This window comes from Corapipo altera, unplaced genomic scaffold (genome assembly GCF_003945725.1).
Source record: "Corapipo altera isolate COAL_440 unplaced genomic scaffold, ASM394572v1 81, whole genome shotgun sequence".
Taxonomy (NCBI): Eukaryota; Metazoa; Chordata; class Aves; order Passeriformes; family Pipridae; genus Corapipo; species Corapipo altera.
The window spans coordinates 924046-948274 of record NW_020884987.1 but is presented as its reverse complement, the minus strand read 5'-3'; the positions used below and the strand labels follow the sequence as shown (position 1 = coordinate 948274).

At 52.3% G+C, this 24229-nt stretch overlaps 2 protein-coding genes across 2 annotated transcripts; one reads left to right on the top strand and one right to left on the bottom strand.

Annotated features, from left to right (window-relative positions):
- The first annotated feature begins 628 nt into the window (after window positions 1-628).
- ITGB2 (integrin subunit beta 2) lies at window positions 629-13023 on the top strand. The gene is made up of 16 exons (XM_027666191.1): window positions 629-780; window positions 5892-5964; window positions 6289-6377; window positions 6678-6861; window positions 7074-7244; window positions 7447-7688; window positions 8021-8176; window positions 8367-8462; window positions 8596-8685; window positions 8881-9021; window positions 9272-9456; window positions 10169-10413; window positions 10633-10852; window positions 10989-11194; window positions 11305-11471; window positions 11736-13023. Exons 2-16 carry the CDS (start codon window positions 5895-5897, stop codon window positions 11796-11798), a joined length of 2325 nt encoding a protein of 774 aa, XP_027521992.1. The 5' UTR covers window positions 629-780; window positions 5892-5894; the 3' UTR covers window positions 11799-13023.
- Window positions 13024-14420: 1397 nt separating this feature from the next.
- On the bottom strand, window positions 14421-23998 carry KMO (kynurenine 3-monooxygenase). The gene is made up of 15 exons (XM_027666198.1): window positions 23833-23998; window positions 22645-22714; window positions 21352-21449; window positions 20361-20450; window positions 20090-20138; window positions 19403-19490; window positions 18693-18858; window positions 18161-18232; window positions 16894-17015; window positions 15980-16127; window positions 15502-15559; window positions 15315-15397; window positions 14960-15061; window positions 14810-14869; window positions 14421-14639 (listed from the first exon to the last, which is right to left on the bottom strand). The coding sequence occupies exons 1-15, from the start codon at window positions 23884-23886 to the stop codon at window positions 14466-14468; spliced, it is 1434 nt and encodes a 477-aa protein (XP_027521999.1). The 5' UTR covers window positions 23887-23998; the 3' UTR covers window positions 14421-14465.
- Window positions 23999-24229: the final 231 nt, after the last annotated feature.

The following is a 24229-nucleotide window of genomic DNA, read 5'->3' as shown; positions in this document are numbered from 1 at the left end:
TTAAAAAAAAAAATCTTGTATGTTTTCTAAATGACTTCAATTAATAACTTTTACTGTAGTGCCTTGAAGAGGTTAAGAGAAAGTTGACAGTAGCTGGTTCCTCTCTGCTCAGGGACGTGCTGCTGCAATTGCTTTGGAAGGAGTTATTGCAGCCGGCACAAGAAAATTTGAAGGCTGCTTAAATGAAGTTCCCCATGCAGCCCTGAGCTTTGCCACTGCGAGGGCAGCGCCTGCGTCCTCTGCCGTGCAAGGAGACCTCACTACTCCAGCATAAACATTTCAGAGCCCAACCCAGAACCTGAGGGGAGCTAGCTCCCCGTCCTCTCCACATCCAGGGGCAGTCAATAGCTCTCAAAGGAACTAGTTTCCCCCCCTACCAGCTTTGTGTGCCCACTGGGGTCTGGGATGGTCCCCAGCAGCACTGTGAAAGGTGAAAAGTGAGCAGAAAGGGTGGGTTTTGGGTGGGTCTCTTTCCCAGGTGCAGTGGGAGGGCTGCAAGCCCCCTGGGTAGCCCAGGGAGTTGAGCCCCAGCCCCCCAAGGCAAGATGATGTGGGTTTGACCAGTATGAGTGGGACTGGCTGGGTTCTTGGGGGAACACGCCCTCCCACAGTTACCACTCTGACTTCCTCCTTCCTCCAGCAAGACAGAAATAGGAAGGAAAGATTGGGGTACATTGCAGAGCTCCAGATGCCTGGCTGCTTTTCCCAACCAAGCTTGAGAGGTTGAGACCATCCTCATCCCAGCCCAAGCACAGGAAAGAGGTGAAGACTGGATACCAGGTGAGCACAACTTCTCTATTTTCTGTGCTTCTGTTCCTCCTTTCTGGGGGAAAAGGCAACCAGGCAACAAAGGGGTTATGTAGCTCTGTTGTTTCCAGGGAATTGTTTTATCATTCCTGATCTAACTTTTGGCCACTGGAGCTCAGGGAGATTGGTGCGGTGTCCCTCCTGCAGGTGGGTCAGTCTGTGCACCCTTTGCAAAGGCAGCTTGCCTAGTCTGTAATGGTTTTGCTTCTGGAGGTAGGATTGAGCCTGGAACTGCAGGTGGTTGTTGTGGGGAGGGCGTCAGACTCCGAAAAACCCTTTCCTCACCACCCCGCGGGCTCAGAAAGCAGAGCAGAAAGGGAGCAGTGTGCTCCTGTCACGCCCTTACACATGGCACTGGGGAAAGCGGCATGGGCTGTGGGCCTACCTGCAGCACCAGGGCTGGGGGCTGTGCCAGTCCCCCTCCTGGGACCCCCCTCTTCCTCATGGGGTCTCACTCCCTGCCTACAGGGTGTGGTGGGAAAGAGGGAACTGACGTGGCGGCATGGTGTGAGCGTGGCAGGAACAGCAGCCTGGTGGGGGGCTCAGCATGGTGTCACCACCCATTGCAGGGTCCTTTCTGGTTGTCCCTGCATGCCTGGGGGGAATAGCTGGGAGTGGGAGTGAGAGCCTTGCTCTTCTCCTCCATACCTCTGTGTGCTGCACACATCAAATACTCCTCAGCCAAGTGACCCCGGGGACAGCAGGTCCTTCCCAACATCTCAGTGGCTCTTGGATGCAGATGGAATGTGGGGCACACCCCAGATGACAGGGAAAAGCAGCCTGACCCTCATTTTTGATGCTCTTCCCAATGTCACAGCCACAGCTCCCAGCCTCCTGGCAGGTGAGAAGCAAAGATGTGAACGTGTGCAGTGACATCATGCCCTGGGGCCAGCACGGACACTGAACATGGCTGCTGCAAGGTGTGGGGAGGCCCTACATGGTGCTTTTTGCTATCACAGCTGTCACATCCTGCTTCACACGGCGGTTTTGCGCTTTTCTGTCCCCATTCTGGTGCTGCTAGGAGTGATCTCAGTGTGCTGGAGAGCGTGGTGCCCCTGGACTACCCAGGGCAGGACAACCAGCTGGCAGCTCTTTCCCACCCAAGCAGGGCTTTGACCTAGGGAGACCCAGCAGCACAAATCCCCTCTTTCCCTCCCTCACAGGGCAGGGCAAGGGTCCCACAGGCACTCAGGGATCCTGGTGCTCAGAGCAAATGGACGCCACAGACTAGTTAGGGACTTGGTGCACATAGGGGAGAGCTCACCCCGCAGATCTGTCCTCTGCAGGCACTGGAGGCTGCTGGAAGGAAAGATATATAAAATATATTCATATTTCCTAAAATAGGACATGGGAATGTATATATTTTTATATATTAAAAATAACATTCATATATTTTTATTTTTTATATTTGCCCTGTAATTTATATGTATTATATATACATGTATTATATGTATATAAAATATTTTAAAATACATATACACACACACTGAATGTGATACTCTGCATGGATGGGTAAGTCCTGTGTATGGCCACCTGCCTTGGTGCAATTTATCCACATCACACAACCAAGTGATGGAAGGAACAGCTCCAAGTCAGGTGACATCCACACTCCCATTCTCAGTTTGCTCATTTCCCTTCTGTACTCAGGGTCTGGAATTGCCCAGTTTGGAGAGGTGGGAAGGAGCAGCACTGCTGGGTGTGGTACCTGGCATCTCCGTCACAGCATGATGGTGATGCAGCACCAGTGATGCTTGGAGGAAGTGCCCAGGAGCACTGACACTAGTGGCTCCTCACTGTTACAGGTGGATGGTGCAAACACCCCAGGAGTCCTGCCAGGATCCTGGGCACGAGTGCATGTCCTCCTGTTTTGCAGGAGAACACACGTTTAGCAAAGCACTGATGGGGAGTTGTGGCTAAGAGACTGCAACACTCATCTCTGCTGTTGAACACCCATTTTATTTATAGCAACAAGATCACTGCTGGCATCAACACTTCCCCTTCAGCCCTATTTATAAATCCCAGCTTGCTGTTCATCCCAACAGCATCCCCCAGCACACCCTGAGTGCTGGCGTGCTCCAGCTCTGAGCCCTGCCCACATACAGGGCAGCACCCGGCTTTTAACTCATGCACCTTCCCTGAGGCCCCCTTTACATCTTCTGGCTCACAGACCCTTGGAGGGCATTTTGCCCTAAGAGAGATGCTCCACTGGTGGAGTACCCTGGAGGCTTCTGCAAAAGTCTCCTGCTGAAGCAGAACCCTGATCCTGACCCACCCGAGATCTGTGAGAGATCAGAGCTCAGGGCCAAGGAGGACCCTGGTCCCGAGGTACAGGCTTCTTCCCCTGATGCCACCATGCAGCCCTGGCCAGGAAGCAGAGCCTGGTGGCAATGTGTCCTGCCCTTAGATGGGGTACTTGATCTCGGCACCCCACTCCCAACCCCAGGATGAGGGTGGTTGTAAAGCTCTGCAATTCTGCTCCTTCACACCAGTGCAGGAGGATGGACTATGTGCACCCCTCTGCTTGCCTGAATTTATGAAACAGAAGGGAAAACAACCCAACATCACAGGCAGAGCACACCCAGGAGATGAGACCCAGGACTGGCAGTGACTGCTTAGGTCTGGGATGAGCTGGAGGGATCATTAAGGGGGTTGGAGGAAATGCTGCTGAGGCCCATGCTGGGGCCCTGCTTATGAGAGTCAGACCAAAAACCTGCTTTGCACTCCTCTGAATGTTGTAAAGAGGCAGACAAAGGCAGAAAGCCTTATTTGTTCTCTTTGAGAGTAACCCTGCATCACATATGCACTCACCCACCCCCACACCAGGGCGTAATTTCCCTCCATGGCAGAACAGAAAAAATGTTGAGCTTCCTGCTGCTGCTCTCTCCTAGCATCTGGGTGTGCTTCAGGATCTTGTGACAAGGGCAAGAAACCACTTTGGAAATGAAATAGGCATCCAAATCCAGGCTATGACATGAACCCTACATTGCAGCACTTGATAGCAGCCAGTACTGGAGTGTATTGAGGTTCCCACTTTGTTTCCTGGGTTTGGGAGCTTTTTAAATCTTGTTTTAGTTGGAAACTTGCTCTATTTTATGAGATGGGCCTGTAAGCAGGAAACTCCAACCTCCAGTAAGAATGAGTAGCTCACAGAGCTCTATTCCATCACTGCCCCACACTTTGGCATGGCAGCAGAAATTAAACATTTGGAAACGCTGGGCAGGTGGAATAGCAGGAGCTCACTAAATCTGTGGGTTTTGTTCCCACAGCCTGTGTGGGAACTTCTGGCTTGTAGCAGAACTGGAGCCTAATTAGGCACATTTGGGGTGTTGATCACCAGGTGCTACAGGAAACAAGGGTGGAAGCCACTTTTCCCTCCTACAAGCTCAAGCTGTGCTGGCAGAATCTGGAGGTGATAGAAATGTGTTGGGACAGCTAAGCCCAGGGAGTGCATGTCACACAGACAAGGACGTTGCAGCTGTGATAATAAATGATGCCTTTAAAAACTTACCAAGGGGGACTGTGTTGGTGGAGAGGGACTTGCAGAGGATATCTTTGTGGAGAAGGGCTCTGTCCACCCACCATAGGATGGTCTTGCACCAGACAGGGCAGAGTGACCTCCCAAGCCATATCATCATGAGAGTTTGGCTGCATGGCCCCAGAGGTGCCTCTTGTTGGCTGTGCAGCCCTGTGGTGTTGGCTGTGGACCTCTACCAGGGAGACTGGCTCCAGGGCAGGGTGGGCTTCCAGATGGCCCCTGCCATAATCAACGGTGGCCTCAGAGTCCTGGCACATCTCCAAGTCCATACCACAGCTGGGCATCAAACCTCACTGTGCCAACGTTACCCACCAACCTACCTAGACCTTCTCTCTACAGTCAGGAGGAAACCAGACATTCTTTCAAGGCTGACCAGTATCATCCTAAACTTGTCTGGTATCTTACAGAGGATAACGAGCTAACACAGGACATCTTGACATCTCAGAAGGGGATCTGGGCAGTACTCACATGTCTCAGTGCTTTTTGAAGCTTTCCCTTGTTTTCTTATTTCCGTGTCACTCTGTGCTGCTTATACAGCAAGTTCACAGGAGGGCGTGATGGCAGGAGCTGAGGAGTGGTTATTTTCTTACTCAGGGCAGCATCAGACCTATTTTGAAACTGATGACCTGGTTTCCAGACACTGTGTCTAATACTGCTAAAAAGAGTGACATCTGTTGTTCCTTCATGCTTTCTTTGTCCTTTTTCTTCTTCTAACAATTTCCTCCTTTCTCACTTCCCCATGTGCATCCATGTTGCAAGGCCACCACACTATTACAGTAATGACATAGAGTAGGAGAGAGGCGAATGATTCACACATGAGCGATCACCAGGAGGAACCTGGCAACACCCCTCTTGGCTACTGCAAAAATTAACCCTGTCCTGGACGGAACTAGGACAGGTCACCACACCAGCAGGCTGGACCACATCACACAGCGTGAGCCAGCCTCCCTGCTTGCCCAGGAGATGGGACTGTGGTGGAGACCCTTTCTTGTTAGAAACCTTCAGCAGGGAAACTCATATTAATTCACTACAAGAAATACTTAATTTCCTTGATGAATCAGTCAAATGTAAAGCAAGTAGTAACGGACTTTTTTTTCCCCATGTATCAAGCACACCACGCTAGTTAATTAATAGAAATGGTCCTTTTGTTAATTTTAGTTCCAATTTCCATCCAAATATAGCTCGACACAGAAGTGGAAAAAACATCTAGTATGAAACTAGATGCAATGCTTGAGATTTTACATTGTTATGTAGATATAATTATATAGGGAGAAGAGTAATCTTATTGAGGGGTAACTTTATTAGGGCCTTTCAGTGCCTGAAAGGTACCTACAAGAAATCTGGAGAGGAACTTTTTACAAGGGCATGTAGTGATGGGACAAGGGGAAATGGATTTAAAGTGACAGATAGTAGGTTTAGATTGGATATTACAAAGAAGTTCTTCCCTGTGAGGATGGTGAAGCCCTGGCACAGGTTGCCCAAAGAAGCTGTGGCTGCCCCACTCCTGGAGCACATCCCAGGTGGTCACAGGAATGCTTTTGTCTTGCAGAAGATGCTGCGTGACCGTGACCACTGCCTCCAGCTGCCAGCAGTGACCTGGGTGCTGCTGCTGGTGACGACAGGTGAGCCCAACCTGCCTTCCCCCCAGCACCTTACGTGGGCAGTGAGACGGGGGGGAACCCAAGTGTGGCCCAACAGTGGGAACATCGCATTGAGAGAAGTGCAAGGGACAGATCCTGCGCTTCCAGGGATCTGTCCCCCAGCTGAGGGACAGTGAGGCAGGTGAGGACCCTGTCAGGGCCCCCAGAATGGGTTTTATAGGTAGGGCAGGCTCAGGACAGCACGAGTGCCTGGTGCTGGGTGTCTGAGCATCTGAGGCTGTTGCTGCTGCAGACCAGCCTTCCCCAAGTGCCCCCTATGTCCATTCTGTCTTCTTTCCATTTCAGCCTTTTCCATGGAGTGCCCCAGGATCAAGGTGGGGACGTGCAGGGACTGCATCCGGTCTGGTCCTGGCTGCGCCTGGTGCAAGAAGCTGGTAGGTCCCTGTAGCCTGTCAAGATGTGAACCCCCAGCAGTCAGCTAATAGGCAGCAGGACAGTCACCCTGCCGGCCTGGCTCTGCCTGGCTGCATTGTGGGAGTGTTTCCTGTCCTGTGTGGTGGATAGGGCCAGGAGGGACCTGACAAACACGACCTTTCTCCATCAATACCCATCAAAGCTTATCTTTTCTCCATCAATACCCTGGAGACCTGGCATGGGGGCTGGGTCATCTCTGAACATGCCTGTTCACCTCCTGCTCCTCTGATTTTTTTCCCCGCTGACGTTGCCACACACAGAATTTCACCAAAGCCGGTGAGCCGGACTCCATCCGCTGCGACACCATCGAGCAGCTGGAGCAGAGGGGGTGCCCACGCAGTGAGATTGAGTTCCCAGTCAACGACATCAAAACAGCACAGGACCATCCCTTAAGCAATGATGTGCAGCTGACTCCCCAGGAGGTGCGCCTGAAACTGAGGATAGGTACGCTCTGCCTGGTGTTCCCGACACCCTGGCACTTGTGGGCTGTCCAGCGTGCCCAACACCCTTCCACTCGCCCCCAGACTTAGCTGGGACACAGCAACATTGTCCCAAAGGCTGCATTTCCACCCCTTTTCTTCCCAAAGAGAAGAGGGGTGGGTGGTGGCACGATATGGCACAACACGGCAGCTGATCCCAGCATCCCTGTCCTGCAGGCCAGCCTGCTGTGTTCGAGGCAAAGTTTCGCCGTGCCATGGGGTATCCCATTGATCTCTACTACCTCATGGACCTCTCCTACTCCATGCTGGATGATCTACAGAAGGTGAAGAAGCTGGGAGGGGAGCTGCTCAGAGCGCTGGAGAGCACCACCCCTTCTCGACGCATTGGTGAGCCTGTCTCTGGCCTGGCACAGCTGTTTGCTGCTGGGAAGAGCTGCGGGGCTGGAGGGGGATGAGGGCACTGGGCAGTGGATGTCCTCTGCCCGGCTGAAGAGTGTGCCAGGGCAAGGGACATGGACACGTACACTGTGGCCAGCAGATTGTCCATGCCCTGTGTCCTCTCCCTGAAACTACAGTCTGGCTGCCGTAGGGTTTGGCTCCTTTGTGGACAAGACGGTGCTACCCTTTGTCAACACGCACCCTGAGAAGCTGCAGAACCCCTGCCCCAACAAGGACAAGCAGTGCCAGCCTCCCTTCGCCTTCAAGCACATCCTGTCACTGACCGACAATGCCAAGCAGTTTGAGAACGAAGTGGGAAAGCAGTTCATCTCAGGGAACTTGGACGCCCCAGAGGGGGGGCTGGATGCCATGATGCAGGCAGCAGTGTGTGGGGTGAGTCCCTGTGGCCTCCCTGCTCAGCCATGGGGGCTGCGACCCACACACAGGCTGGCTCTCAGGAGGTGGCTCTGCCCCCCTCCAGCTGGGCTCTGGAAGCCCATGGTGTGTGAGTTCTGATTTGGCAGCAGGGCAGGTTACTCCGGGGAGCACAAGAGAGCATCTTACCCCAGAGCTTCCTGACCCTGATCTCCTGTTACCCACCTTTCCCGTGCCCCCTGCCGCATGCTGTGGCTGACATGAGACTTTGGCAAGGGCCACACCACGCCCACTGGCACTGTCCTCCCAGCCCCACTCAGGGACGGGGTCATTCTCTGTGCCACTTGCAGGACCTGATAGGCTGGCGCAACGTGACCCGCTTGCTGGTGTATGCCACTGATGACGGCTTCCACTTCGCCGGCGATGGCAAGCTTGCGGGCATCCTGACCCCCAACGATGGCCAGTGCCACTTGGAGGACAACATGTACAAAAGGAGCAACGAGTTCGTAAGTACCTGGGGGCTGCTCCACGTCTCCACACCCTCAGGCAGAAAAAAAATTGTCATGTAAGAAACCCCTGTTGCAGAGGCCAGAACGTCACCATAGTCACCATAATTTGGGCTGCCATACCCAAACTGTCCACTCTTCTGCTGGTGGGGGAGATAGTGCTGAGTCTGGTATCCCTCTCCCCACCCAGGACTACCCATCTGTTGGCCAGCTGGTCCAGAAACTTGCCGAAAACAACATTCAGCCCATCTTTGCTGTCACCAGTAGGATGGTGGATGTTTACAAGGTAAGGATATTTCAGATGGTCCAAGTGCCTCCATTCCCTTGCCAAGAGGACAGGCACAGTGTCTTCCTGCCGCTGTCTCCTGCTCCGTTGTCATGTGGCAGGGAATGCTCACCTCTTTGCTCTCCACTGGCAGAAACTCAGTGAGATGATCCCAAAGTCAGCAGTGGGAGAGCTGAACGAGGACTCCAGCAATATCATTGAACTCATCCAGGTGGCCTACAATGTAAGTGCTGGAGTTCCCACCTTTCCAATGCTATCACTTGCATTTCCAGAACCACTCCAGGCAGCTGAGATCCCGGCCTGGGGTGCTCCCTGCCCCTTTTCTCTGGTCTGGAGGGAACCCTGACCTGCAACCCCACACCCCCTTGCTCTGGTCTCCTCTTGGATTGGTGGCACTTTCTCCATCATTTTCCCACAGAACCTGTCCTCACTGATCATCCTGGAACATTCCACCCTGCCAGATGTCCTGGATGTCAAATATGACTCCAAATGCAGTAATAACCAGGACACCATGGATGGAGCAAGAGGCCAGTGCGACAATGTCAAGATCAACGATGAGGTTTGTGCTCTTGTACTAGGAGCACCCCACAGCTTGCACAGTTCCTGATGCCCATCCTGTTTAATGACAGGAACCATGGCTGCTGTTCCAGGCTTTCTGTCTACATTAATTTAATACCAAGAGTGTCCAAAGTGCTGTGGGATGAGGGGGATCCTCCATTGTGCTGGATGTGTGTGTCCTCAGCCTAGGGCTGATACCACCCTGATAGCTAGGCTTCTGGCCCTTCTCTATCTTACTCTGCACTTTCTAGGTCATATTCAAAGTGAAGGTCACAGCCAAGGAGTGCATCCAAAGCCAGTCCTTCACCATCCGGCCCCTGGGCTTCACAGACACCCTCACTGTCCACGTGGACAGCAACTGTGACTGCCACTGTGACGAGCAGCCCGACCCGGCTGCCTGCAGTGGTCAGGGCAGCATCGTCTGTGGGATCTGCAGGTGTGTGCACCACCCAAAACACTATTTCAAATGCTGCCAGATCTGGGGAGCTGCTGGGAGAGAGATTTTGGGCCAAGCCAGGGCCTGGGCTCTGCACCTTTGCACAAATTTTTTTGTTTGGGGAAGTGGATTCATGCATTCCTCTTGGAACTGTACCCTGCATTCACAGAGGTAGGGGACACAGTGAGCTGCCTCTTTTGTTGGTGGAGCCTCTGCTGCTTTTCCAAGGACCTCCATCCATACAACTATGCAACCATCCATCCCAATATCAAAGCATCCACCAACCTACCTACTGAGCAGACACAGGTTTCTGTAGAAATCTCTCAAAATGACACTTCTGGGCTGCAGTTCACTTAAGGCTTTTAGTATAATTATTTCTTCATGGCCCCTCGGTGACAGGGAGAGGAAAAGATTGGGTTTCCTCAGGAAATACTCAGATGTCCTTGGCAAGGTTTGGAAATTATAACAATAATTTCTGGGCAACCATTTGGTGTTGGGAGTACGACGGGGGGAAAAGCAGCATTTCTGAGGTTTCCTCCCAGTCAGCCACCCTGCTGCAGCATGGATTTAGCACCAACATGCTAACCAATGCTGGTTTTCTGTGGGGTCGTCCCAGATTTGCTCTGCTGCGGTAGAGGTCTGGGCCCCGTGCATGTCCCACGGCATTTCGGGTGGCCGCTGACCCGAGCTCACTCTTCCCCTTTGGCGGCAGCTGCAACCCAGGCTACACGGGGAAGAACTGCGAGTGTGACACCAAAGGCAAAACCAGCAAGGAGCTGGAGGGCAGCTGTCGGAAGGACAACAGCTCACTGATCTGCTCGGGGCTAGGGGACTGTGTGTGCGGGCAGTGCGTCTGCCACACCAGCGACGTGCCTGGCAGGGAGATCTACGGCACCTACTGCGAGTGCGACAGCACGAACTGCGAGTTCCACAACGGCTTCCCCTGTGGCGGCCCAGGTGAGGCACTGCTTAGAAGAATTAAATGCCTTTTCATGTCATAACCTGTGGGCATGGGTTTGAGGCTGCTGGGTCCCACCACGCCAGCCCGGAGGACCTCCTTGAGCATCTCGTGGAGGGTGGCATGGCGAGCGCAGGGTGGGTGATGCTCTCCAGGCACAGGCAGAGGGAGAGTCACCTGGATGGCTGCAGAATCTGAAAGGTCTTCCCCCCCCCCAGAGCGTGGGAAATGCTACTGCGGGCAGTGCATCTGCGAGCCTGGGTACCAGGGCAGTGCCTGCCAGTGCCGTCAGTCGACGGAGGATTGCCTGAACGCCAACAAGAACGTGTGCAGCCTCCGCGGGACCTGCCTCTGCAACCGCTGCCAGTGCCGAGGCGGGTACCAGCCCCCCTTCTGCCAGGAATGCCCAGGCTGCACTTCACCCTGTGGCAGATACGTGTGAGTGACGCGCACAGGGAGGGCACAGGGGCAGCAGAGATCCCCAGTATCCCAGGCAGAGGCAGGCAAGCCCTGCCTGTTCCTGGGTAGAGCCCAGCTGCGGCCAAAGCCAGGTGAGTGGGTGCTTGTTTTGCAGCTCCTGTGTGGAGTGCAAGGCCTTCGGGAGCGGCCCCTTTGAGAAGAACTGCTCCCAGGCCTGCCCCAACATCCAGAAGTCCGAGAAGCTGATCGGGGGCAGCAGGAAATGCAGGGAGAAGGATTCCCAGAACTGCTGGATGTCCTTCCATATGTTCCAGGAGGATGGTGACGATATATACACTGTCTACATCGAACCTGAAAAAGGTACCCCAGCCCCACTTCCCCTGCCCTGCTACAGGCAGGCTGCCAGCCCTGTCATGGCAACCTTGCTGCCTCACCTTGCTGCAGCCCAACATGGTCTGTCTGCCCCGCAGAGTGCCCAGAGCCTCCCAACATCGCGCTCATTGTGGGTGGCACCATCGCTGGCGTGGTCCTCATTGGCCTGGTGGTCCTGCTCATCTGGCGGTGCCTGACAGAGCTGTTTGACCGCCGGGAATACCGCCGGTTTGAGAAGGAGAAGTCCAAAGCCAAGTGGAATGATGTAAGAGCCCGTCTGTGGCACTGGGGTGTGTTGGGATGGTCATGTATCCTGGAGTGGGGACAGCAGGAGGGGACATCCTTCCCAGAGGTAGCCAGGTAGACCTGAGCCCTCCCCACTGGCCTGTTGTTCAGCCCAGCTGCAGTTTGGAGGGGGCTAAACAGACTTCTGTGGGCTCTTCTGCCAGTGCTGTCTGTGCCCGTGGCATTGGGAGGTGTTGGGCAGGTAACACAGCACAACACAAGCCTCTCACTTCTCTCCCTCCAGGCTGATAATCCCCTCTTCAAGAGTGCCACCACCACTGTTGTCAACCCCAGGTTTAACGAATGAGGCAATGCCTGGCAGTGCTGGGACCCACCGTTTAATAAGGAAATGCCAAGCTAAAGAAACCTCAAACTAAGGAAATCTTAAACTAAGGCTCCCACCTCCTCTTCTTTATCCTATGGTTTGTTCCCTTCTTCCACGTCAGGTGCTGGTTGAGGGACTGTGCCATGCCAGCGTCCTGGCCTAGTGCTCGATGGTTGGATTAGTGGGGATGGGAGAAGGGAACAGACACAGCTTTGCTGTGGATGGGACTGCAGAGCAGGCCTCACCATGGGAACATGCAGCATCTCCTGGACTGGTCACTGACTGTCTCATCTCCTGATGACAACTTTGCCTTCTACCAGGAGACTTAAACACCGAGCCCCAAAGCCAGCCGAGCTCACAGAGTGCTTCCAGTTTTGATTTTGAGCTGGGATTTCAAAACTGCCATGTCTCTTCTGCTCCAGCAGGATCTGCTCCTCCATGCCCTCCCCTGCTGAACTGGTCTCCACTATGCACTGGTTTCCAGAGAACTCACTGCTGAGTAGGATGTGGAGGGTCCTCCAGGCTGGCAGTCTGCTCTGGAGGCTGCAGTGATGCGATGTGCCCTAAGGGCTAGTGAGCACCTGTACCTAGGGATGAAGAGCAGCTGGGGAACATGCACTGAATCTTTTTCCCAAATCATCAACTGTTTCCTGATGTGCTCCTCTCAGACCTACCTCAGACTAGGTTCTGCTTGGGCTCCTGCATGCCTGGCTTGCCTCCATAATGCCTTGAAGTCCTCTGCACAGCAAGGAGGTGAAAGAGCCACCGTTTGATCTATGAAACTTTGGCACTGAGCAGCTGAAAAATTCTCTGCTGGTTGGAGCTCAGACACAGCTTCTTCCACCACCCCTCAGGGCATGATTTTCTCCCTGCTCTTTGAGCTGGTCAGACATACCAAGAGCCAGCTGTGCAAAACACCTGGCAGTGCCTAGAGCACCTCCCGCTCAGCACTTATCCCAACCACACACAGCAGCCAATTGCTCTCACATTGTGGGGTTGCTCCTGTGAAACAGTGGTACAGTTCCTTATTTGCTTTCAGTTTGGGATTAATTTGCATATGGTTGTATTGTGTCACGTTTTCTTTTGCTCTCTGAAGGGGTTTAACATGAATAAAGATTTAATATATAAAGTTGTCAGAGACTGAAACAGTTAATGATTTATGCATTCTAGGATTGTCAAGGGACTTTTGCAGACTTCTGCAGGACTTTTGCATTATACCTCTGATGGCCCATCAAAGCCCATCTTCCCCCGCCAATCTTGAAAGGCTGGAAAAACCCTTTTGCCTGGCCCCTCGCAGAAACTCAGCACAGACCCAGGAGATGCTGGAGGCTCGTGACATGGCCTGTGACACTAACCAAGGATATAGTAACTCATAACATCTTTGAGTGTGGGGGCTTCCCTCCTTCACCCCCAACAGATCAAGGCCACCACTTCAACTGACAGACATGGAAGCTGCAACTACCAAGTTCCATCTCTAGACCCCGTGGGTGGTGACTATATACATCTTTCCGCTCTCAGCTTTTCTTTCCCTTACTCTCCCTTACCCTTATCCTGTCTTTCGTTTCTCTCCCTTCTGCATTTTCCCCCCAGGGTTTATCCCTATGATAGATAATATAGATGACAACACCCAAAATGCTAACATACCTGTTAAAACAAAATTGTTAAAATAAACCCTACCTATATATGTTTTCAGACACCAATTATTCAGTGTCGTTTCACTCTAATCCACTCCAAGGGAATTATTGATAAGAACCTGGGTTACCCCCCTCCCCTTTTTCCGGGGTAGGTCATAACAAAAGTAAATACATCTGTCCTTCTAAGAATTAGGTGCAAGGGCAGCAGCTGAAGTGTTCATTGGAGAAACTACAGCCACACCCTGTCATTGCTGCCACCATCTCCCATGGGTACAGTGCCTTGGAAAGATGCTGGCCAGAGAAACAAGCTGTCTTCTACACTAATTTGCCATCTATGCCCTTCAAGGTGCTCCCTTGCAAGCCAAAACCGACTCACTGAATGATGCAGAGCAGTTCTTGTCCCTGCCCACTTGCTGGCAGCTGTATGTAAACCACCTCAAACAAGAGTGACTGTGCTGCCTCAAATCAGGAGTTTATTTTGGCCATTTTGTTGTTCTTCAACAGTGACTGTGAGGGTCTAGGGCAAGGTATGAAGAAGGAAAGTGGGCCTTATACTCCTTCCAGCACTATCCCCTCCTGCTGCTATTTTTTGGCTCAAGGACCTCCAAGGTGTTGGCTTGATTTTGGTAAGAGCAGCAGTCTGCAGTACGGGCTAGCACACACCGATCAGGTCATAAAATCATGGAATCACTGAGGTTGGGAAAAATGGTCATTGAGTCTAACTGTTAACCCAGCACTGCCAGGTCCACCAGTAAACCGTATCCCTTAGCGCCACATCTACACACCACAGCACTTGGGAGCAGGCTGCCAAGATGAGGCAGACACACACCTGAGCCCCTGGACAGGCTCCCTGAGCACTCTGTGCCCTGATGGGCTCCTCTCACCTGGGCAGAGGGAGAGAGACTAAACTGCTTCTGAGGGGCTGGAGCAGCTGCCAAGCCACATCCCAAGAGAAACAACATCATCCAGCTGAGCTGACAGCCCATGCCTTCACTTTTATTACAAGGAGCTCCCCTTACATTTCACCCACTTGTGTGCCAAAGGGAAGATTTCCAATATTCTTCAGGTAACGGGACCAGCTCCACAAGTTTTCCACACAGAAGTCCAAGTTCCATGCCAGACGCTTGATCAGTAGGTAGGTGCCAGCCAGTCCTGCCGCCCCCACGACAAAGATCCCTCGATTAATTACCTGCCAGTGCAAAGGGAAACCTCAACGTCATCAGAGGTTTGCTCCTACCCTGCGGCACCAAGCGAAGTTGTCACACCTGCTCCCACCTGGCGATATCCCACCACCAGAGCTCCCCTGGCAGCTGAGCAGTGCTGGCATGCAGGATGCTCCCGAGGGCACCCTTCACCAACCTTTTTCTGCCATTTCCAGCGCTGAAGTGCCTCATGGTAGCGAATTCTGGTGAAGGTCACCTGGGAGGGTTGTAGGAGCGTTGTCACCACCACAAAGGCAGCCAGGAGGAGCTGGTGGCAGCCCAGGCAGTGGGGACACACTGGCCTTACCATGGTGTACAGCGGGACAATAGTGGAAGGCATGAGGGCGTGGAGAAAGTTGTCTATGTGCTTTCGGAAAATGAACCACGTTGAATTCACGTGCTCACGCATCTGCAACAGAGCAACAGTCATGCCTTTGCCAGGAATTTTGGCAGAGCTCCCCCGTGCTTTGCTAGCTCTTCTACTGCCTGTCCTGGAGGTCACACAGAGCCTCCCTAGCCAGTGGCATTCCCAAGGAGCTCTGAGGCTAAAGTCTGCCAGGGTGAGAGCCCAAACAGAGTCTTGCAGGGATCTTGCCTGCTGTGTGCATCCTAAGAGTACTGCTGTGTGCACGGCCCGTGGGACCACAGGTCCGTGTGCCTACCTCCACGTAGTTGTACATGGCTAAGTCTGAAATCGCATGGTCATCTGGTACCCTCAATCTGGAGAACTCAGGGAGGCAGGCACCTGGCAGAAGAAAGCAATGGTTCACAGGCTGCAGGGTATCCAGCTGCCCTCATCCTCAGATAGGTGTTCCTCTGCTCCCGCTCCTCCCCAGGCACCTCACTCACCAAGGTCGTTGTGGAACTGGTCCATTAATTCATCAAAGACCAGACAGTCTTCAAAACCCTGGGAGGAAAATTAGGGGGTTAATAGGCATAAGGAGCCACATATTCATGAGAAGCGCTCCCATGAATGCTTAGCTAGCGTAGCTTTTGGTCCCACTAACTACAGCCTCAGGTGGGAGTCTTATTCCAGGCCACTCTGCCAGGGGTCTTGAGAGAAATCCAGGGGATTGCCTTTCCCAGTAGCCTTTACCCCCTCCCACACAGTCCTCTGCCCCATGAGAAGGTAGCATCACTGCCCTGTCCCCTCTCCTCCCCAGGAGGACACCCTGACTGGAGCTCAACACCTGCCAATGCAGAGGACATCAGGCTGTGAGACAGGCCAGCCCATGAACTCTGTGGACCTACACACTAAAACCAGGCAACTGTGGGTGAAAAGAGTGGGGACCCCACTAACACGGACCAGGGCCAGCCCTGAACCTACCGCATTCATGCCCTGTCCATAGAAGGGCACAACAGCATGCGCAGCATCTCCCATCAGCACGCACCGGGAAGCGAGATGGTAGGAAGAGCACTTCACAGATACCATGGCCTGGGCTGGCAGCACAAAGAAGTCATGCTTCAGCTCTTGCCTTCAGGCAAAACAACAGATACTTCAGTTGTGGGACCACAAGAGAGAAGAAGTGCAAGTCGTGCCACGTCCCAGCTCAGGAAGGCACTGTCAGCTTTGGGATGCAAAACCCAAACCCATGTCCTAGGCTATTTGTGCTGGGAAAAATGTGGGAGCCAGGTAATCTATTTCATTAACTTTCCCCCTATGGACCAAAGGTTTTATCTGCAGGTTTCAAGCTCTGCACACAATTTGAGTGTTGACATCTCGGTCCTCTTACTGTGAGCAGTGGTGGACATTGGTCATTGTAGGAAGGATATACCAGAGAATATCTGAGTTTCTGAGTTAATATGAAGTCCTGCAATAAGTCTTAAGAGGAAAGAAAACTGCCAAACACAGCTGAGACCATTGATATAATCCAAAAAAAGCCCATCCCATAACAGATAGCTGTGTTGCAAAGGAGAAGCATTAATAGTGTGAGCTGGAGCTTCCACTGTCTGGGGAGGCTTCCCTCTTGGCAGGAAAACGAGGATGTACTGAACGGAGACACAGCCATCAGAACATGTACTGGAAAGGCTGGTCCTGGTCCCCACTGCCACCAGGGCCCCCAGGAGGTGTGGGATGCTCCAGCTCTGTGCTGTTGCCCTTGTGCCATTTGCCCAGCAGTGAGAGAGTCCACATAGGGGGATCCATCACAACCCCATCACCAGGGCTCAAGGCTGAGTGATTTGTTCCCTGGCTTCACAGCACTGTGTTGATGAGAGAGAAGGGGAGATGAGAACACTTACTCTCCGATGAGGGGGATGGCATCTGGGAAGTAGGTCTGGAAAAAGCCCAGCACTTGGTCCCCCATCGTGAGCTTCTCAAATTCCTCAAAGGGCATGAAAAGCGTGCAGGTGAAGGACTTGTCCTGCCAGCCGGGGAGGAAGGTCAGTAAGAAGTCCAGAGACCATAGAGAGCATGTGGCATGTGGAGCAGCAGCTCATTGCCCAGCCTGTCACCCGGCAATAGCAGTGACCCACTGGAGAGGCAAAGGACGAGTGCCCAGCCACCCCCTTTCCCATGGTGGGCTTGCCCAAGCTCAGGGCAGGCAGGGGGCAGGTAGAACCAGATGGTGTGTGACTGGCCAGCATGGACCTGGCACACTGTCCTGGTGCTCCTGGTATCCAGCTGCAGAGGGCTGTTTTGGGGGTTTGGGTGGGCTCAGACGCGTGGGCAGGGAGAGGTATCACAGGTACCTGCTCAGCGCAGGAGGCAGGACTGGCTCCACCTCAGGCTGTGAAAGGGGTGGGTGTCCCTCCTGGCACCTTCTCTGAACAGGAGCCAGCAGCATGCCCAGGTGGCCAAGAAGACCAATAGCATCCTGGTCTGTATCTGGAACAGTGTGGCAGCAGGACCAGGAAAGTGATTCCTCCCCTGTACTTGGCACTGGTGAGGCCACCCCTGGAGTGCTGTGTCCAGTTCTGGGCCCCTCAGTTCAGGAAGGACATTGAGGGGCTGGAGCAGGTCCAGAGAAGGGCAACAAGGCTTGTGAAGGATCTGGAGCACAAGCCCTATGAAGAGAGGCTGAGGGAGCTGGAGTTGTTCAGCCTGGAGAAGAGGAGGCTCAGGAGAGACCTTCTCGCTCCCTACAACTACCTGAGGGGAGGGTGTAGCCAGGTGGAGGTTGGGCTCTTCTCCCAGGCAACCAGCGACAGTAGGAGAGGATGTAGTCTTAAGCTGTGCCAGGGCAGGTTTAGATTGGACATTAGGAAGAATTTCTTCACAGAAAGGGTAATTAGGTATTGGAATGGGCTGCCCAGGGAGGTGGTAAAGTCAGCGTCCCTGAAGATGCTTAAGGAAACCTGGAAGTGGTATCAGTGCCATGAACTAGTTGACATGGTGGTGTTTGGTCATAGGTTGGACTGAAAGATTTCAGAGGTCTTTTCCAACCTAATTGATCCTGCGAGTCTGTTATTCTGTGATTTTTGGCCCTCCCAATCCCGGCCACCACAGCCAGTTCATCCCCACCAGCTCCATCCTGTGCCCCAAGAGAGCATGACCATGGGTTATCACCATGTTGGGCAGTGCAATCATCATGAAGGTGTTTCTTGGCCAGATATGGAGGTAGTTTGGTTCCATGGCAAACTGAAAGAGAAGAGAAAATCACCTTGTATCCTTGACACTAGTTCCCATTCTTTGTACCATGGGAAGACACAACAACTACAGGGCCCCTGTCTGGTACTTGATGCTTCAGAGAGACACATGGGAAGATGAAAGGGTAAGAAATATGTGAAAAATGGAAAAAAATCTGCTGCTCTGCAGTTGCTGATACCCTTTCAGACATGTTCCCATACCCTCAGGACCTCTCAGAGCAAGAGTTAACCCCAATGCTCCAGGACAGGCTCTCTAGGATTTTTGCAGCCAGGTACCAACCTCTGGAAGAGGAAGAGATCCCTGCCTTCTCCCAGGAAAGGTTTAACCCCTTTCCTGAACCCCAGGTAAGAAATTAGTTTCTCTAAAGCTGTTCTAGCAGAGCCACCATAAGAAGGGGGCAGGGTGTCCAAGCTGCAAAGGTCACAGCAGCCTCTGGGACAGGCACACTTACATCTCCATCTTTGGGAGGGATGGTCAGCTCCATGTAGCCATGAGGAATGTACTGCTGACTGTAGTTAAAGCGCGTTTGCCTCATGAACTGTTTTCTGACTGTTGAGAAGGCTCCATCACAGCCCACAATGAGGTCATAGGTGACTTCCAAGGTCTGCTGGTCAGATCTGAAAGCAAAGAGAGTCCCTTGGATCAATCTGATCTTTAAGGTCCCTTCCAACTCTAACCATTCTATGATTAATCTTGCTGTAACTCCAGGACAGCTCAGCACCTTTTGCAAAATGACTGGGTCACCTCCAGCGTTATTAATCTTCTGGGGTGAGGGAAGACTGACTTTCATGGCCTGGGAAACTCAGTGTTAGGACAAATAATTATCCTGTAGGTTATCAAAAGCATAACTCTGCCAGCTGTACCCAACAATGCAGCAGACAGCCTTGGGGTAACACTGCTGAGCCTGCATGCCCAGGTGGGTTGGGTCATGACTAGAACTTCACCTAACTATGAAACAAGGTCACAGAATTACAGAATGATTTGGGTTGGAAGGGACCTAAAAGCTCATATCGTTCCAACCCCTTGCCATGGGCAGGGACACCTTCCACACACACACACTAGTTTCAACACTAAGATTGCTCAATTGTTTGAGGTTGTATGAATGATTAAGCAGAAACTAACTGACCACAACACTTGATCCCACGCTTGCCCAGGGATTACCTTTTTATGGATAACGTCCCCAACTCTGCATTGCACTCCACAAGCTTATGTCCAAAGTACAGCTTAGTGTTGGAGTACTTCTCAGCAGCTGTGAAAAGAAAAGACAACTTAATGTAGAGGGGTTTACTGTCACTCCAAAAATATTTCCAAGAGATCCCTAAATTATAGGGGGTTTTGCCATTACAGGAAATAATTTGCTGGGTGAGTAAGGGCCAGCAGGCAGGGCACACTGGGACTGATAAGCTATGGTAAAAACTATTTAAAAAATGCAAGGACTCCTGCAAAGATTTCTTTCTTCCTCAAAATGACATAAGTCATTGACTACTTTCCACCATCATTCCACTGAATTTCAGGATGGGATGAGGTGCCTGCAGTTAATGGGCAGACACTGGAAATTTGGCCTGTTACGATTATATACTTGCCCATAGTGCTCCAATTTCTGTTTGTCTCTGTACAATCAGGAGCTATGGAAAATGCCACAAAACATGACAAGGATGAGGAGGCATGTCCTGCTTTAGCTGGGAAACAGCACAGGTTTTCTTCTTAAAAACACGGCTAGTTCATGTTTGCACTTTCTGAGAGCCGGGTAAGGGAGCTTAGTGCCCAAAATCTGCTGGTTATGGGGCTAACCCGAAATCCTCAGGAAAAAGGGTGTAGAAATATTTGCAAACAGAAGTGATGACCTACCTGTCAGCAGCTCTTTGTTTAAGTTTGCTCTGTCCACAGACAGAATGTACTGCAAGGCAAACAAACAGGGGGTTCAGAAGGTTTTGCTGAAGTTTTGCTCTGCATGGCCAGAGAGGAAACCCTCCCCCCTTCAAACAGCCCCACTGAATCCGGAGGTCACGCAATCCCCTTCCTGCATCCTCCCCAAGAGCATGAGCCCCAGACTGCCCATGACACAGAGGCACAAATGCCAGACACAGGCCCCCTGTGCCCTGCAAAGCATCTTCAGTACCTGGTTCTTCTTCCCGTAAGGGATAGAGTACTTTTTCCCTGAAGGTGTGTGTATCCTCCTTGCCTGCATGGGAATGCCCTTGGACACAATCTGAAACAGAAGGGAACACACTTCTGGCTAAAAGCGTGGGGTTTTAACACAAGTTACCAAGCATCACCCCCCTCCCCAAGCACTGCACTTGAGGAAGAATGGGGTGCTTTCTGCTCCTACCTTTCTGTGTGCTTATCCAAGTCACCAGGGAAAATTTTACAGGGCTGTCACACCGAGTCACTACAGTTTACTGAGGTTACTCACAAGCTCATTCCCATAAAAATCAGGGGGAAATTATTTTTGGATAGAAGGGACATGAAAAATCCCAGGGTGCTGGACAGGGCAGGGGGTGACAGACGAATTACATCCTGGGACTGGGATATGTGTTGTCAAAGCTTGGGCTCCTCTGCAGAGATCCAGGGGCGAGGACATCCCATCACGACCAACAGCTGGATGTTAAACTGTAGCCAGCACCTTGCAGAATGAAGGTTTTGTGGGAGAATTTGCACATGTCAGTGCAGAAACAAGACCCCTTTATTGCATCCTGCTTTAGGACATCAGCTCTTTTGGGAGTCAGTCTACTCCTGCCCTCACCTCCAGGAGGAAGGAGAACATGGAAGGGAGGTGAACACTGGTAGGTGTTGCCTGAGTGTTTGGTGTCCTGGGGAAGCACCCACTGCCAGGAGCAGAGCCCAGCCGCCTGGGGCTGGGTGCTGCCTCCAGGCTGGGGGAGATCCTGCTGGCAGCTGTGCCATGGAGCAGGGGAGAGCCAGGCTGCAGGCATGCAGTGAAAGAGGTCTGCCTGGGAGAGGTCTACCTGGGAGACATCTACTTCCACCCTCATGAAAGCAGAGCTACCTCTGCATGCTTGAGGAGCAGAAAAGAGCCTGTCCATTGCCAGTTGAAGTCAAGAGTGTTCTAACCACAGAGAGCCCACCACCAACAGGATCTGCCAGGGTACCTGCTCCTCCATCCCCACGGCTCGGAGGGCTTGGCGTCCTCTGTGAGACAGGGCCAAGTTAATGCTTCTACCACGGGCAAAGCTGGCCACTCGGATGTCTGCATGGGAAGAACAGTTGGTTATGGAGGCACTGACACCACAGCCTGGTCTGGGCAGCATCTCCAAACCCCCTGCAGCAACGGCAGGAGGGGCAGTGGGGAGTCCCCATCCTCCCGCTCTGGGTGCAGAGAGGGCAAGTGTCAAAAGGCACATTTAGGTGTTGGGCTGAGCAGCTTCTGGGCCACCTCTAGCTGGGGAGAAGCAGCTGCAGCCCAGTGCTGCAAAGGGAATGCTGGATCCTGACAGCTCCCCAGAGTGCCAGGGGGCCCCTTATCATTAAGAGCCATTTCCCCTCTAAATGGAGAGCGCTGAGCGACGAATGCCTGGCAGGTTCTGCTGAGACCCCACAGACTGACACTTTCTGGGACATTGGCAGGTCACCTTCTTCACTCCTATTCAGATAGAAATGTCTGGGTACCAGCCCGTTCCTCCTCAGAATTGCCTCACTCAGCCTTCCCAGATTGCCTGGCCAGTGCAGGGGGCAGAGCATCCTCATGCATCTCACTGTAAGCAATGGGCCAAAAGATGGAGTACAGCAGTAAAATCCATCCAATTTAGAAGGCAATCAGAGGCTTTGCGAACCTGTGGAACTTCTAGCAACCATGAACCATGCAGCAGAACTGCCTGTCCTGATGTCTGTCAGAGCAGCAAGAGTTTCCACAGAGATCACGTATCAGGAGTGGCTTCTCCTTCCCTTCACTGCATGCCTGAGTTTCACCTTCCATGGTGTCGTTTTCACCTGCTGCTTGGCTTGCCACCTCTCCCCAGGTTCTCTTTGTCTGCCAGCTGACAGATACTGAAGGTGAACGATTTCTCTGCCTTTCAGCCAGCACCTTGGCTCTAAGTCATGATTTCTCTTTTGTGGCACCCTGAGGACTTGGAGGCTTCCTGAGAGCACTCCATCTCTCCTTCTGGTACAGCTCTGGACTATAATGCTTCGTGCAGAGACTAAGTTTGAAAGGCGAGGATTTGAATCAATATTTAAGCCAAGAACATAAAAAGGGCATTGTTTTAGTAGCTGAAGGGTGGGTTCTCTCCACACAAGGCAACATACTTCAAATAAATGCTCCCCTCCCCCCACAGGACCTAAAGGGAAGAGTGAAAAGAATATCCCCAAACTATCACACTTTCAGATTTCTTTTTTTTTTCTGTGGTTTCAGTGAGCTCACGCAGTAATGATCAGGCTGAGCTTACCTTCTCTGGCTTCGTAAACATCAACATGGAAACCTCGTCTAGCAAAGAAACAGGCATTTAACGCGCCCACCTACAAGAGAAGGACCAGGAATGGTGGATGAAGTATTCCACAGGTTACTACTGAGATGCATCAAGGGAAAGCAGTGATCAGGGGATGCAGCTCAGCATGTACAGGTAAGTCCTTTGACCAAAAGCCTTAGAGGACTTTTTGCTGAAGAGTAGTCCTCTGGCAGACCTGATGTGTCTGCAAAGTCTCCAAGACCAAAGCCACCCATCAAAACTCTTCATATAAAGTCATACCAAGCTCAGGCTTGTTTACACACAGTGACTGAGTGCAGCAGGGTTAATCTCTTCAGCCAGAGATAGCAGGAGCTGGTACAGGCAAGCTCCCAACTCCTCTCTGGACTGTGTTTATCTTCCTCAATAGAATTCTGGGTGCTGCAGCGTTCCCTTGGGAACACAGTGGGGGAGAACAGCATGAATATGTCCTGTTTGTTATTTAAATCAATTTTTTTCTTGTTTATTTCCATCACTAATTGCTGTCAGAACTACAGACTCTTATGTCATCACCCTTTTCCAAGAAGCTGTCCAAAAAGTCAAGAGAGAGATGTTAGGTGCTGCAATGCTCCATGCTATCATAGGATCATAAACTCACAGAACGGGTTGGGTTAGGAAGAGACCCTAAAGACCATCTTATTCCAACCCCCTGCCATGAGCAGGGACACCTTCCACTAGACCAGGTTACTCAGAGCCCCATCCAGCCTGGCCTCTAGAGTCAGACCACTACGCAAGTAGCAGGGGATGAAAACCATTCCCAAACAAAAGTGGGCAGAGGAAGGCATTTCCTCTTAGCCTGGCATTTACTGAGTCTCAGTCCTTGCAAAGCATTTCACACTGGTGACTTGGTTACAGCTAGAAACAGCCAAGGGGCAGGGGGATCTGGCAGCCCATCAAGGCATGTTATTTAATGTACGTGGGCACCATTGCTCCACCACCACCCAAACCCCTTCCTCAGAGAAAAGGACAAGAGCCTCCTACAGCGGGAAGAAAACCAGCCCCTTTCCGATGCCCCATCATCTCACAGAGGAATGATTTCAAGACAAACATCCAACCAAGCTCAGGCAGTGCTTTTACAGCCCCAGCTCCCTGGCAAACACAGTCATGCAGCAGCTAAAGAGCATTTCCTACCAGGCCACCTCCGACAACAGCAACTCTCTTCTCGTGTGGGTCACAGGGCTTCATCACCAGGGCAGCCCCTGGGCCGCAGGTGCTCCCTGCTGTGTCCTGTCCCACTCCCTGTCCTGCCAAACCACCCTCTCCAGTGGGGAGGGGAAGAACATGGGAGGCTGAGTCACGGCTGGGCTCCTCTCCCCTGGTTTGTATTAAAGTTTAACTCCCAGCACAGAGAGTGTCAGCGAGTCAGCCTCGCTGAGCCTTGGGGGCAGAGATGGGGACTTAGTGTTACTCAGCCAGGCTTTATCCAAAGGCCTCTTTCAGAAATTGTAAAGCAATTCCACCGTCTTCAAGGAACACTCACAGAGCAGGAGGAGAACCTGCATCAGCCAGGCTTTTGCTAGTGCTTCAC